A 12,511-nucleotide genomic window follows, 5' to 3' on the forward strand; every position below is an offset into this window, starting at 1 on the left:
CATAACCCTGGAACTTCTGCTATGACCGGCAACACTGCAAATGGCCTTCCGAATGCGTTGCCTAACGGGCTGCCCAATGGGTTGCCCCCCGGAGTTGGTGCTAACCAAGCACGTCCCCATATGCAGGGTATGCCCAACGCTACACCTGTGAATGGACCCATGCCATCAAATCCAATGGCGATGAAGATGATGCCACAGTCGGGAATCCAACAGAACAATGGTGCCCGCCCTGGGATGCCCATGCAGACACCTCCTGATAATACGCGTGTTATGCGGGAGGCGAATCGGCTTCAAGAGCAACAACGGATCCTCCAGACCAGACAGCAGGCCCAGCCACAACAACATCCTCATCAACAGCAGGCTCAGCCCCAACAGCCACAGCAGCAATTCCATAATCAACAGCAGTTTGTGCCTCAAGGATCCCACTCTCCGAATTTGAATATGCCGAACGTCAACGGCACTCCAAACAACCCTGCGATGATGGCCGCGCTGCAGGCTGGAGGTGGAATGCAAAGCCCATCCTTTCACAATACTACCCCACAGGGAGTGTCTACGCCCTCTCCCCGCATGGCTCAACCCAATCTCCTCTCCGGTGGTGTGGTCCCAACTATCAGCACCATCCAAAGCCAAATCCAGCGGAGCAACCCGAACATGCCTCCGGAGCAGGTTAGCAAGCTTGCTACGGATCGGTTGCATCAGTATCAACAGCAGCGCATGTCTCAAGTTGCCATGAATGCTGCTGCTGGAAATATCGGCAGCGTGCAAGCCAATTACCAAATTCCCCACGAGGCCAGTTTCCAGTCCCCGCAGCCGGGTTTGAATGGTGCGCCTGGTATGCAAGTACCTCAGGCTCAAGGATATTCCCCCATGATGCGTGTTCCCCAACCTGCCCAGCAAAATCGTGTCGGTGTAGGGAGCTCCCCTGCTATGAACGGAGCGGTTCCTCAGCCGAGCCGGAGTGTGACGCCGCAAACCCAGCGCAGTGGCAGTGCCCAGGCTGGCGCAGTGGCCGGGACAAGCAAGAGTCCTAACCCTCCGCAGGCTCAGACAGCGACAAGCTAAATGACCTTGCCTTTACCTTCTCTTCTTCGTTGTAAATATTTCCCACCCACCTTATCACCTTTTATTCACTTTCCCTGCTTTGAGCACTCACCTTGACACCCTCCAATCCTCTATCAACGCCACCCTTATTGCCTCCAACCACTTCGTCCTTTTCACCACACCCCCCCAAACACTTCTACCTGCTTTGCAAGACAGACTTTCCTGTCTCATCTTTTCCCAGATTTCTCTTGTTATACCGGCAGATTTTCACCGGCTTTTAGCCGGTTGCCTGTTATGCACAAATGGCTTCCATTTTATCGACCGGGGCTATGTCCCCATCCATTTTCAACTTTGTACTACATGTATTGATAGGACGGATACAAAAAGGTCAGGAAATTATTGGAACGTCGTTTGGAATGGATTGCATTAGAGCAAAAGAGAATTAATGACTACGACTGTACGATTACTATTGATAAGAATTGACGCACCTGCACTACTTCGTAATTGCCTTGGGGATGGGTCTAAGCGCGCGTCTAACCCGCGCCTTTTGCCACCGCCTTCTTTTTATCCCGCCGATTGTCTAGTCCTCCACCAGCTTCAGTTCTACATACCCAGTACAGACTCGCCATACGCCGCGGGTGCTCCTATCGCACATATGGATTGAAGGCAGATTCTCACTCTCTTGATTAGTTCTTCCCAAATCAGCGGCTCACGAAGACACACCGTCACAATGTCGTCCTCCCAACCGCCGCAGAGCGGCAATGCGGACTCCGGTTCCTCAGCGAAGCCGTTCTCTTTATCACTAGGCGGAAATTCTACAAGAGCACCAGCAAATGGCCAGCCGAAAAAGACGTCCTTCAACATTCAAGGCGCGGCGCGTTCCACCGACTCACCTAGCCGAACACTCGCGCGCCGACCTCACCACCTGCACGATGACGAAGAATCCGATGAAGAAGCTGCGCCCACCCACGAAGCCGTCACCGGGTTCGACACCTTAACGGGAACCGCCATCCCCGCAAACAAGGTGGAAGAAAAGCGCGAGCTGGTTATCCCCGTCGCCGGAAACAATAATTGGAGGGACCGTCCGGGCGTCAATCTCCGGAAACCTAAGGGCAAGAACCTTTTGCCAAAGGAGGTCCAGGCCATTCAGAAAGCGCAGAAAAGGGGCGAAGTTGCTGGAGATAATGTTGAGACAGAGCGTCCGAGTGTGGCTTATGGGTTGACTTTTGCGCAGCCGGCTTCGCAGGATTCAGCCCAGCCGACGGATAATGATCGTCCGATGAAGGATGCTACTGAGCCTGCTGCTACTCCTGCTGCTGAGGAAGAACGCAAGCCACTTACTCAGGATGAGATTGCTTTGCAGGCGCTTATTCGGGAGACGAAGGGTGAGCCGGAGCGGAGGTCGGATCTTGTTATTGAGTCGGTTAATCGTGATGACGATGATCGGGCAGGAGGACGATATGATGAGACCTCTTCGTTTCGAGCGGATGTTGCGGCGCGCCCGGAGTCTGCGAGCTTGGATCAGTATAACGCAATCCCGGTTGAGGAGTTTGGCGCTGCGCTACTTCGTGGTATGGGGTGGAAGGAGGGTCAAGCTGTGGGAAGAGGAAAATACGGTGGTTCTGCAAATCAGGACAACAAGCCGCGGGTCCCGGAGCGCCGTCCTGGGTTCCTGGGGATCGGAGCGAAAGATGTGTCTGGTGGGAAGGGTGCAGAGGCCGAGCTCGGCGCATGGGGCAAGGCTGCCATGCGGAAAGGCTCCAGAAAGGGAGGGAAGGAGGGCGAGTCCAACCCGGAGGGTGTATATATGCCCATTATGATGCGGAACAAGCAAACGGGCGAGTTCATAACAGAGGAGGAACTTGCTGCGCAACGGAAGGATGCCAAGAAACGGGGCGATGAGGATGAATGGAAGCAGCGACGCGATCGCAATTTAGAGAAGAGTGGCCGTGATAGAGATCACGATCGTGACTCCCGGTGTCGCGACTACGATGACGATGACAATGATCGCTATGACAGACGGAGGACGGGATCTTCAAGGAGAGACCGGAGTTTGTCATCCAGTGACCGGCATTCAAGACGGCGCAAATACGAAGATGAAGACAGTGACAGTCGAGATGACCGCTACTACCGGGACAGAGAGCGTGACCGGGATCGTGACTATCGCCGGGATCGCGATCGGAATGGGGACCGGGAACGAGAGCGTGACAGGGACAGAGATCGGGATCGGGACCGCAGCAGACGGTATCGAGAAGATGATCGCCATAGTAGCTCGAGGCACTCGTCGTCGCATACATCGAGCAGACATCGTGACCGTGATAGGGAGCGAGACAGTGATCGCGACTCCCGCCGGAGAAGGAGAGACGATGATCGATGATTCGGGGAAGACCTTTCAGTTTCATAGACATATTCAAATCCGCATATACTACTTATGATCTTGGTACCATTTTTGTATGACTAAGGGCGTGTGGATGGACTGTCGATAGTGACACTATTAACGCTGGCGTTTTAACACTGACAACAGATCTCATAGCCATGTAGAATATTTGCCTCAACAGCTTCGAATTCAGAACAGGTAGTATCATCTGAAAAAAAAGCAAGAACTTTTTATATGCTGGTTTCCTAACAAAAACAGAACAAGTACTCCCACTGAAAGCGCCAACATACACACGGTATTTGCAAAGATCATGCAGATTAACTTGGGTCTATTTGTACATAGTCTCATTCAGAAGTCTTATTTTTATCCACACTTGGGTTCTCCTATACCCCCAGCATGACCACGTCTTTTTCATGCTCTGGGACACTGTCCTCAGGGAGACTGCTGTAAGGGTCGTACGGGGTAGAAACACCCAGGCCCCCGAGTCCCACACCACCGTCCATCTCAGCAAGGACCCATTCCACGAGGTAACTTTCGTCAGTAAGTTCCTCGACACGGCGGTAATGCCGGTCAGTATACGAGGCCAGCGCTTGCAGGATATCCTTCATGCCTGCTGAAGTGCGACCCTCGCGGCGACGCTTCGCCATGCTTGAGGTGGCAAGCTCGACAAAAGTTGAAGCCGGGTAGGAGCGGAACAAAGCGAACAGAATCCGCTGGGCGACTCTGGATGTTCGGGCGTTCGTGTTCCAGTCACGAAGTCTGAGAAGGAGTGTACAGAGGTTTTCGGGGTCAAGGGTTTGAAGAACCTCGTCGATCGAGGGGTTGCCAGTTAGGCTGTTGGCACGCTCGCTGGCTTCGGAATCGGTCGCTGTTGGGTCCTCTGCAGCATCTATCGCAGAAGTGAACAGGGACAGTAGCCGGGCTGGGTGGTTGAGCTGAAGCGCAAGTGTGATGGCTTCGCGATAAGCCCCGGCGCGAATGTAGTTCTGAAGCTGTTGGTCTTGCTCAATACGAGCCGAGTTGGCGTTTACAGTAGCGGTGTAAGTGGCCGAAGTCGTGTCTGTCCAGAAGGTAACAGTTGAGTCGGCAGAACCAGAGGCAAGGCCGTAGGGAGAGGTTTGTGAGAGGGTAGATGAGGACAAAACGTCGTCACGGCAGCCAGATGGCGTCGGGCTGGCCAGAGCCCAGACACGGTCTTCATGGTTGTCGAGAGTCGTCTCGACCTCGCCGCTGTAAGGGGACCAAATCTTCACCAAGCCATCTGCGGCCGCAGACGCAACCAGAGGTTTCGCCTGCGCAACTGCATTATGTGTCATTGCTTCGTCTTCATCCTCATCCTTGTTAGACAAGTCCGAAGGTGGCAGCCAGATCACCTTGAGCACACTGTTCGTGTGGCCTTCGAAAGTGAGAAGACAGCTGTAGTCCGACAAGCTCCAGATCTTGATAGTCTTGTCTCCCGATCCTGTAGCAATCATGCCTCGGTTTGTGCTCGTTCCGGTGTCGGAGGTGAGGATAGGGGTACCACGAGGAGCGAACCGTGCTGACCATACTCCTCTCTTATGTCCACGCAGGACACCCACAACAGAGCCATCCTCGATGGACCAGATCTTCACAGTACGGTCCTGGGACGCGGAAGCGAACAATGTCGATGTCGGATTGATATCCAGAGCATTGATATCCTTTTCGTGGGCTTTGCGTGTGTATACGGCCTTGGGGTTGTGAGGTTTGGAAGACTTAAGAGGGGCCAATTTACCCGTGTCCCATCGTTTGATAGTACGATCTTGAGATCCTGTGAGTAGGAAAGCAGGGGGATGATTCAAGGGGTCGTTGTGAGCAGGGGTGTTGGCTGGCGGAGGAGCACGGGGGAAACTGATGGCACCGAGCGACTCTGCATGTCCAGTGAGGACAGCAAAGCATGTGTAAGAGGAATTCTTGGGGTCAAGCCGCCAAAGACGTGCAGTATTGTCCTTTGCGCCGGTAACAAGCCAGTGACCTGACCAGTCAACGTCGATACAAATAATGATGTCGTCGTGACCTTCTAAGTGTGTGACATCGGCACCAAAGTAGTCACCCTCTCCAGTAGCTGGCCTATCCTCGGACGGGCCAACTGAAACCACCCTTATGCTTTCGGTGTTGGTAGCTAACGCAAGCATCGACCGATCGGGACCGACATATGCAAGATCAATAATATCATCATCGTTGCCGGAGATACGCCTAATAACCGGCAGCGGCTCAAACGTAGACCCAGCTTTGTAGTCGGCGAGTGGCTGAAGCGAGTGCAGTCGAATGGTTTGGTCAGCATGCACAGTCATTGCGAATGACATGCCCGCGGAATATTGGACCGCCACCACGGCCTCGAACTCGGCCGCAGCTTCTTGCTCGTGAGTAACTTCTCCTCCGCGATTGCAGTCCCACACACGCAAACGGCCGTTCTCTCCTCCCACCAAGCACAATCCGCTGTCAGCGACGAAGCAAGCTGCTTCCACGCTCTCAAGAACGGGGATAACCCGGCGCGTCTTGAAAGTCCGCACATCCCACACAATGACAGTCTTGTCGCGGCCTGCAGAGAGCAGCGCATTTTCTGCGGGCGAGTACGAAAGACTCCGTACAACAGAGACGTGCGATTCCAACGATGCGATGGGCTTCCTCTTATTCAAATCCCAGACGCGGACCATACCCTCCTCGTCACCCGACGCGAGTCGAAAAGCGCCGATCGAATCGCCTACTTCATCCATGTCCTCATCCTCATCAGAGTCAAGGTTCTTGCCCTTGGACCCCTTTTTCTTCTTCTTTGATGATGCCTTGTCGTTGTCCTGGTAAGGTACTTGAAAGAAACACAGCGCCGAGATAACACCACCATGACCATGGAAAGTATGCGTGATGTATCCACCCCGAATATCCCAAACCTTGATAGAACCATCCGCAGCGCCAGTTGCTAGGAGAGTACCCGTGGGATCGATCGCAGTCGTGACAACAGGAGCTGTGTGAGGTTTCAAGGTTCTAGCTAGTTTGGCCTCGACGGTTTGTGTGGTTTCATCCAAAGGAGTCAGAGAGTAGATGCGCATGGACATCGAGCGCGAGCAGAGAACGACGTGCGAAGCCGAAGGAGAAACTAAGCGCAGTCAGTACATACCTCTTAGCTAGCGTAGGAAAGGGAAGTAAGAGAGAGGGAGAGTTGCATACTGGCCAAGCTAGTGATTATTTCGCCATCCTAGAACATGCGGGTTAGCCATATGCGACTTCTGAATGCATGAGAGAAGCTTACGCCTTCAAGGCTGGCAACTTGGTCGCCGGTCTCAAGGTCGACCACGAGAGCATCCTCGCCAATGCAAGTCGCCAATAGACGACCACTAGCATCCAGCGCAGTGCTTCCTCCGGTGTAGATGGGACGAAGAGTTCGAGACGCCTCGAAGGTCGTCTTAACCACGGCTTTGGACATGATGGGGGAATTTTCTCAACAACCAAAAGTCTAGAAATCTACCGCGCCATCATATGACAGAACAAATCCGCGCCTTCAAAGAAAATGGCAGTTGCGTACCGCCGTCCGAGTCGCCGTCGCACCGAAACTTTTGGGTCTTTTTTCGAGATGTTTGCTTTGTTTGACGAGATGGTGGAACCCCGCTAGCTCGTGATCTAGCCGCTTCAGACGCCGGAGCCGCCTACATGACTGACACACTTACCATTTGGGGCAGGACCACCATCGATCTCGCAACCCATCAAGTTGCTTTTGCTGGTCTCGGATATCTTCATCAAGGCAGAAATGCCCCCTGCGGTTACTTTTCGATGAACGTTGTTGACATGCCCACGCGATGGGGCGGCGAGCATATCTCAATCGGCTGGCTCTGGTAGGCTCATGTCTCTTTTCTTGTATATGCTCAGCTGCGAGTGGGGACACATCTGATGTACTAGTTTGTTGTCTGCGTGAAAGTCTGTTTCTGAAGTAATATGCAATCAGCGCGAATGAGATCCCCCTTTTAGGCATATCTGCAGCTCTCGTCTTCATACCCATCTTTGTCCCCATCTTAAAACTGGCTGTCACGCCTCTACCCTCTCGCCTTCATTTTACGCGTTGCCATCTACTGTAACGACCGAATAATTAACAGTTTTCTAGGGCCGGTCTCCTTACGAAGCTCCTGAGCGCCCTGCAGGTTCTGCGGTGAACTCAGGAAATGTCACTCAGCGGACAGTATCAGGCTTACATGCGGACGGATACGTCCAGCTTTATGATGAAAGAGGCCATCCAATCAACCCCCAATCTAAGTCCTTTGGCAGGGAACTGCGTAGGGCCAAAAATGACATCCTTTCCACAATGGGGATTGTTGTCAGCGAGGATGGTAATGTTAGTGGGCCCAGCGAACAGCAGAAGCTCGATATCATAGCTGCGGAAAACGACTATGGCTTGGTTATGGCCACTCTGGACCAGGTTTCAATCTTCCTCGGCTCTTGGTGGACCTCTTCTCTTCTGGGTCGGGTACAGGTGAGAGCCCTATATACAGTCATGGAATCTATAGCAATGGGACAGTGGGCTAATCATATACCTCAGACCTTCAAGAGCTATACGCGACTGCCCCTGTTGAGCATAGTGCGTCTTGAGCGCTCTGCCTACGGAATATGGGGTTTCTATTTTGCCGGTATCCCGGCATGGGCTGTATCTACGTGCATATCCTTTTGTCGACATCAACCCTTGGAACGTTTAATTGCTTTCTTGCAGAATCTATTCCCGGAAGATGACGTGGGCTCGAGGCTTATACGGGCATTGTTGAATGTCGTATATTCAGCGTAAGACTTCCAGACCAACCTTTCCACCTTCTTCTAACGTCATGTATAGGGGAAGAGGAACCATGCTGGTCCTGGCGATACAGACGTACATGTATTCCCTCTTACAATCCCTTCACATCGTTCCTGCTCACTCTATGCCCGGGATACGCTTCTTTCTGCCCTTTGGAGAGCTAGCTTCAATGCAGCTACCAAATCTACCCACAGACCTTTCTGTCGAGTCTCTCAGCGGATTCCTACTGGGCCTCTTAAAAACCCCGTCGTTACTCGTGTACCTATCGGTATGTCTACGCCCAGTAATCGAGGTAAGGCTTTATAGATTTATTCGGCGAAGACTGCCCAAGCCTATCTACGCGGACGAACTCTCTGTGAAAGTGGCGTACGACAATGATCTTATCGACTGGATGATGCCAGCTCTCGGACGTCGATCAGAGGAAGAGAACCGTCGCAGTAATCTCACCTTCACGGAAGACTTGATGTACGAGCTAGGCTTCTTTCGATCATGGGTGCTATCCTGGTTTGGCCTCAAGTCGTTGCGCACGGCACGAGCGTCGGAGCAAGCAGCAGACGCTCGTCGTAGACGAGAGTGGCTGGAGTCCCTTCCTCAAAGCATAGAGCAGTTGCAGCACGAGCGGCAATCCAGAACCCGTCGACCACGAAGACGGTCATCCGAGTCCCCGTTTATAAATGGGCATACCCATCATGACCCAACACGTTCTGATACTCCAAATCGACGCTCGATCGATCAAACAGCTGATTTAGGGGCTGGCTTCGGTGGTAACCAAGTCCTTACCAATGAGGAAAACCGTATGTCTCAGTCGCCAACTGAAATGAGTAGTGGCGAACTCGCGGAAATGGCTCCTTTACGGAGGGCAGGGACCTTACCTCCACCAGACAACAACTCGCCAGCTCTACCAAACGGAGAGTCACGGCGTGGTGATGCAGGCGAGAATAACCGGAACTCGCGGTCGAATACGCTTTTCTCCCGTCCATCATCACCTGCGACCTCTTCTCCAGCTTCACCCCGGGTCCGGGCTTCTCTTATCCATCAGAATTCCGATGTCATCACAATGCAGCTGGAACTTTTGGGGAACCGCCGCCCTCAGAACCAAGGACAGGCGACCGCACGACCTCAAAATGAAGCCTCTCAACACCCATCCAATGGCGAGGTGGTAGACGGGCAAACAATTTCTGAATTTCTTGATAGTCTTTTGTCCAACCAGGGCAGGAATTTGACCACGGTTGTTAATTCAGATAATATGGATAGCGATGGGCTCTCCAATATGACCACAAGCGCATCGCCTATGCCTATCAGTGACAACCTTGGCTCGGCCTCTCCGGGTAACATTCAAAGTCTGGAACCACAACGGCCATCTGCTGAAGCTCCTACATCAAATCCGGTGAATATTCTGCCTGAGAGCATAGAGGAACCCTCACCTGGTGACACACTTCATCAATCACCCGAAGCAGAGCGAGCCCATGAGAATGACTTTGATTCCGAGATTTTCCCCCGAATTTCCGACCCTAATATTCGTCAGAATATGGTACCTAGTGGAACCGCCACAGCAAATCGGGTGACCATTCTCTCCTCTCACCCTGTCGACTCGTTAGCATCGCATCTAGCGTCTATACTCACAAACGTTATGTTCATACCCCTCGAATCCCTCTACCTGCGGTCCCTTGCTGCGTCGTATCTGCGGTCTACTCACGCTCCTACCGCTCTCCGAGCTGATGTTCGAGGGCTAGGAGATTGGAGTTTGACACCACGATCAGACATGTTGTCATATCTTGGAAAGCTCGCCCTCATAACTGGAATACAAGCTGCCGTGAATGCCACTGTCTGGGGTGTCATATCTGGTGCCGCTATCAAGATCGGAAGAAGGTTTTGCGGCTGGGGAACCCTATGAAGATTGTAATCTTTCTGCCAGCCATAAAATCCTGAGATGGCCTGTTAGCCACAGTACTTGCATGTGACAGAGTGGCTCTCTGCAGCCGCCGTCGCCTTTCTCTTCATTGCACATATTACTGGACATATGGACCCCGTCACTTGATCCTTCTCATATCATCTTACTACTTATAAGCCCCTAGTGACCGAGTAACTTCAACGGAATCACCTAGTATGAGCTATGGTTGCAAGACTAAGAATAACTCGGAAGAAATATTGATTCTATCATCGTCGTAAATTCTTAATTATACAGTAACCCCTCCTTTGCGAGGCCTACGATCGGGGCCATTAAACAAGGAATATTTGACAAGACTTCACATCCAAAGACATCCCGGTATCATTTAGCCGGGTTCTTCCCTTTACGATTAGCCATGCCAGGGACCTTCCGACGCTCCCATACCATCAAGTACCCTTCCTTCGTGAACAGAGTCTCGCTTTCCGCCCGCTTCACAAATAGATCCTGAATCTCCAGCCACTCGGGTCCACGCTGCTCGCCAGCATGTTCTTTCTGAAGCCGATTGTTCTCCGCAGACATAGCTTTATCATGCAACTGAACAAGCCAGGAGACTTTCTCGCTTCCTGCTCCAGCCCCTGACGAGGCTTTCCCGCTAGCTGCGTTGACTCCTTTGTCTGCTGCGGCTTCCTCGTGGGCACCTGGGGCGGCGACAGTGGGGTCGAGGATGATGTTTGCGACGAGGTCGTAGAGGATCGGTTCGCCTGGCGGCCAGATCTCTGGGTTCGGCTCAACGTATGGCGACATATCTAATGAGCGAGGGGATGGGAAGGTCACGATTGTAGGGTTTCGTTCGGAGACGAAGCGGTTCTTGCTGAAGCGCTTGATGTGGAATAGAAGGTAGGGAGGAAGGGGGTGGAGGAGCCTGTGCCGGACTCTGTGGGCGAGTTTTTCGGAGGCGGTGATTCCGTTGTATTTGTTTAGGAGGGTAGTCAGAGGGACTTGCGGGATGATAGATTCCCGGTTGGCGGATTGGAAGAGAGGCGTGGGTGGTAGATCTAAGGTGAGGATGAGGTAGGGTGTCGTTTGGCTGTTGATAGAGCCGGATTCGGTGAACACTAAACGTGCGTTTTGGGTATCTGAGTGGGCTGTGATAGCCTGGCTTTCGATCCTCAAGTGACCCTGGAATGCGGCTTGGACAACGCTTGTAGGCGTCTTGGATGGTTTCTTGGAACCTCCGAGAGACAGGTGGAGGTTGTTCAAGAACCAGGACATGAAGTCCACTGGGTCGGACTGCTGTGTGAGGGTAAAGCGCTTCGATGAGCGGAGAGCGATTTCCTGCAACAATTCGTGCGGAGATACATGGGAGCGGAATGCCTTAGGGTTCCATAGTTTTCGGACTAGAGTACTGAAGCGGAGGGCTAATTGAGGTGTTCCTGGTTGAGGGAACTCGTGCAGCAGGAAGTAATTGCGGATGGGGAAGACGTGAGCTAAGAGCTGGACCACCACGTTCAGATAATCGTTGGCTTTGATATTATTCATACCAACAAAGCCTGGGGAAAATTAGCACATTGCACTTAGCAACATAAACGACCTGGGTGTCTTACCAGGCCTATAACGATTTCCTGCAAGGTCGAATGCGTCATGAACCTCCTTGTCCAGCTTCATCACTTCATCCCTATTATAGTACGGGTCCACCACATATTTGATATCATCCAAGCTCTGGTTCTTGACTTCATATCCTTCCGGGAGAACGTAGACCTTTTTGGTACCCATATTGACGAAAACATGATGTCCGACCTCAAGCGCATGGAAATAAGCATGCGACTTTGGTCCTCTGCCCTGGAAATATTTGCCGCACACCAGACAAGCGTACACATTAATATTCGACAAGCTGACCGAGCACAGCTTTTCGAAATCGAAGTCGAGAATTTCACGATTGATTGTATCGAGGTACAGGTCACTGTAGCCCTCCATGGGGGCGCTCTGACGTTTCGGGGCCGCGATAACCGGTTTGTCGTCATCAGCATCGACATCGGACGATTCGGGACCTCCATCTTGCGCTGCTTCTGCTAGCTCTTCGCCTTCCTGGTCGGCAGCCGCAAGTATGTTCTGTCCGCTGCGCTCATGTTCTTCAAGCTCCTGTCCAGTCGCCCGGCGAATCGGCAAAGCTCCACGGCGCGGGTCGTCCTCCGGCAGCTCTTCGTCCTCCACACGCGCTTTCTTCGAGGCAGGGGAGCCTGCTGCGAGCTCTTCCTCGAGCGACAGCTCAGCTTGTCTCTTCGACATCATGACTGGGTAGAATGGCGAGATTTGTGAGGGAAGCTGCTGGGGTTGCGGGATTCAAACTGGCGAAGGACGCGATGCAAACCGCCGGGTGCAAACATGCCAAACACCCGCACAGCGTCATAAGGTGCTT

The 12,511-nt window shown here is 52.7% G+C and overlaps 4 protein-coding genes across 4 annotated transcripts; 2 read left to right on the top strand and 2 right to left on the bottom strand.

The window, feature by feature from the left end:
- Positions 1 to 1,641: 1,641 nt before the first annotated feature.
- On the top strand, positions 1,642 to 3,704 carry spp2 (spliceosome ATPase-activating subunit SPP2). Its single transcript, XM_025705835.1, has one exon. It carries the CDS (start codon positions 1,772 to 1,774, stop codon positions 3,416 to 3,418), a length of 1,647 nt encoding a protein of 548 aa, XP_025567642.1. The 5' UTR covers positions 1,642 to 1,771; the 3' UTR covers positions 3,419 to 3,704.
- Positions 3,485 to 6,979, bottom strand: BO88DRAFT_401419 (U3 snoRNA-associated protein UTP13). Its single transcript, XM_025705836.1, has 3 exons — positions 6,684 to 6,979; positions 6,602 to 6,629; positions 3,485 to 6,530 (listed from the first exon to the last, which is right to left on the bottom strand). The coding sequence occupies exons 1-3, from the start codon at positions 6,855 to 6,857 to the stop codon at positions 3,802 to 3,804; spliced, it is 2,931 nt and encodes a 976-aa protein (XP_025567643.1). The 5' UTR covers positions 6,858 to 6,979; the 3' UTR covers positions 3,485 to 3,801.
- A 748-nt stretch (positions 6,980 to 7,727) lies between these two features.
- Positions 7,728 to 10,101, top strand: BO88DRAFT_449716 (uncharacterized protein; the record flags this gene model as incomplete). Its single annotated transcript, XM_025710518.1, has 3 exons — positions 7,728 to 7,895; positions 7,962 to 8,197; positions 8,247 to 10,101. 3 exons carry the CDS (start codon positions 7,728 to 7,730, stop codon positions 10,099 to 10,101), a joined length of 2,259 nt encoding a protein of 752 aa, XP_025567644.1.
- Positions 10,102 to 10,342: 241 nt separating this feature from the next.
- Positions 10,343 to 12,418, bottom strand: BO88DRAFT_380656 (ubiquitin carboxyl-terminal hydrolase family protein). Its single transcript, XM_025704539.1, has 2 exons — positions 11,700 to 12,418; positions 10,343 to 11,645 (listed from the first exon to the last, which is right to left on the bottom strand). The coding sequence occupies exons 1-2, from the start codon at positions 12,382 to 12,384 to the stop codon at positions 10,477 to 10,479; spliced, it is 1,854 nt and encodes a 617-aa protein (XP_025567645.1). The 5' UTR covers positions 12,385 to 12,418; the 3' UTR covers positions 10,343 to 10,476.
- Positions 12,419 to 12,511: the final 93 nt, after the last annotated feature.

This window comes from Aspergillus vadensis (assembly GCF_003184925.1).
Source record: "Aspergillus vadensis CBS 113365 unplaced genomic scaffold BO88scaffold_2, whole genome shotgun sequence".
Classification (NCBI taxonomy): Eukaryota; Fungi; Ascomycota; class Eurotiomycetes; order Eurotiales; family Aspergillaceae; genus Aspergillus; species Aspergillus vadensis.

What these genes read in the sequence shown, in the direction of transcription:
- spp2 (XM_025705835.1), top strand. Translation starts at nt 1,772, where the DNA reads ATGTCGTCCTCCCAACCGCCGCAGAGCGGCAATGCGGACTCCGGTTCC.
- BO88DRAFT_401419 (XM_025705836.1), bottom strand. Translation starts at nt 6,857, where the DNA reads ATGTCCAAAGCCGTGGTTAAGACGACCTTCGAGGCGTCTCGAACTCTT. An exon ending in AAGTTGCCAGCCTTGAAGGC is followed by an intron (nt 6,630 to 6,683) that starts GTAAGCTTCTCT and finishes CGCATGTTCTAG; the next exon opens with GATGGCGAAATAATCACTAG. An exon ending in AATAATCACTAGCTTGGCCA is followed by an intron (nt 6,531 to 6,601) that starts GTATGCAACTCT and finishes GACTGCGCTTAG; the next exon opens with TTTCTCCTTCGGCTTCGCAC.
- BO88DRAFT_380656 (XM_025704539.1), bottom strand. Translation starts at nt 12,384, where the DNA reads ATGATGTCGAAGAGACAAGCTGAGCTGTCGCTCGAGGAAGAGCTCGCA. An exon ending in AGGAAATCGTTATAGGCCTG is followed by an intron (nt 11,646 to 11,699) that starts GTAAGACACCCA and finishes AATTTTCCCCAG; the next exon opens with GCTTTGTTGGTATGAATAAT.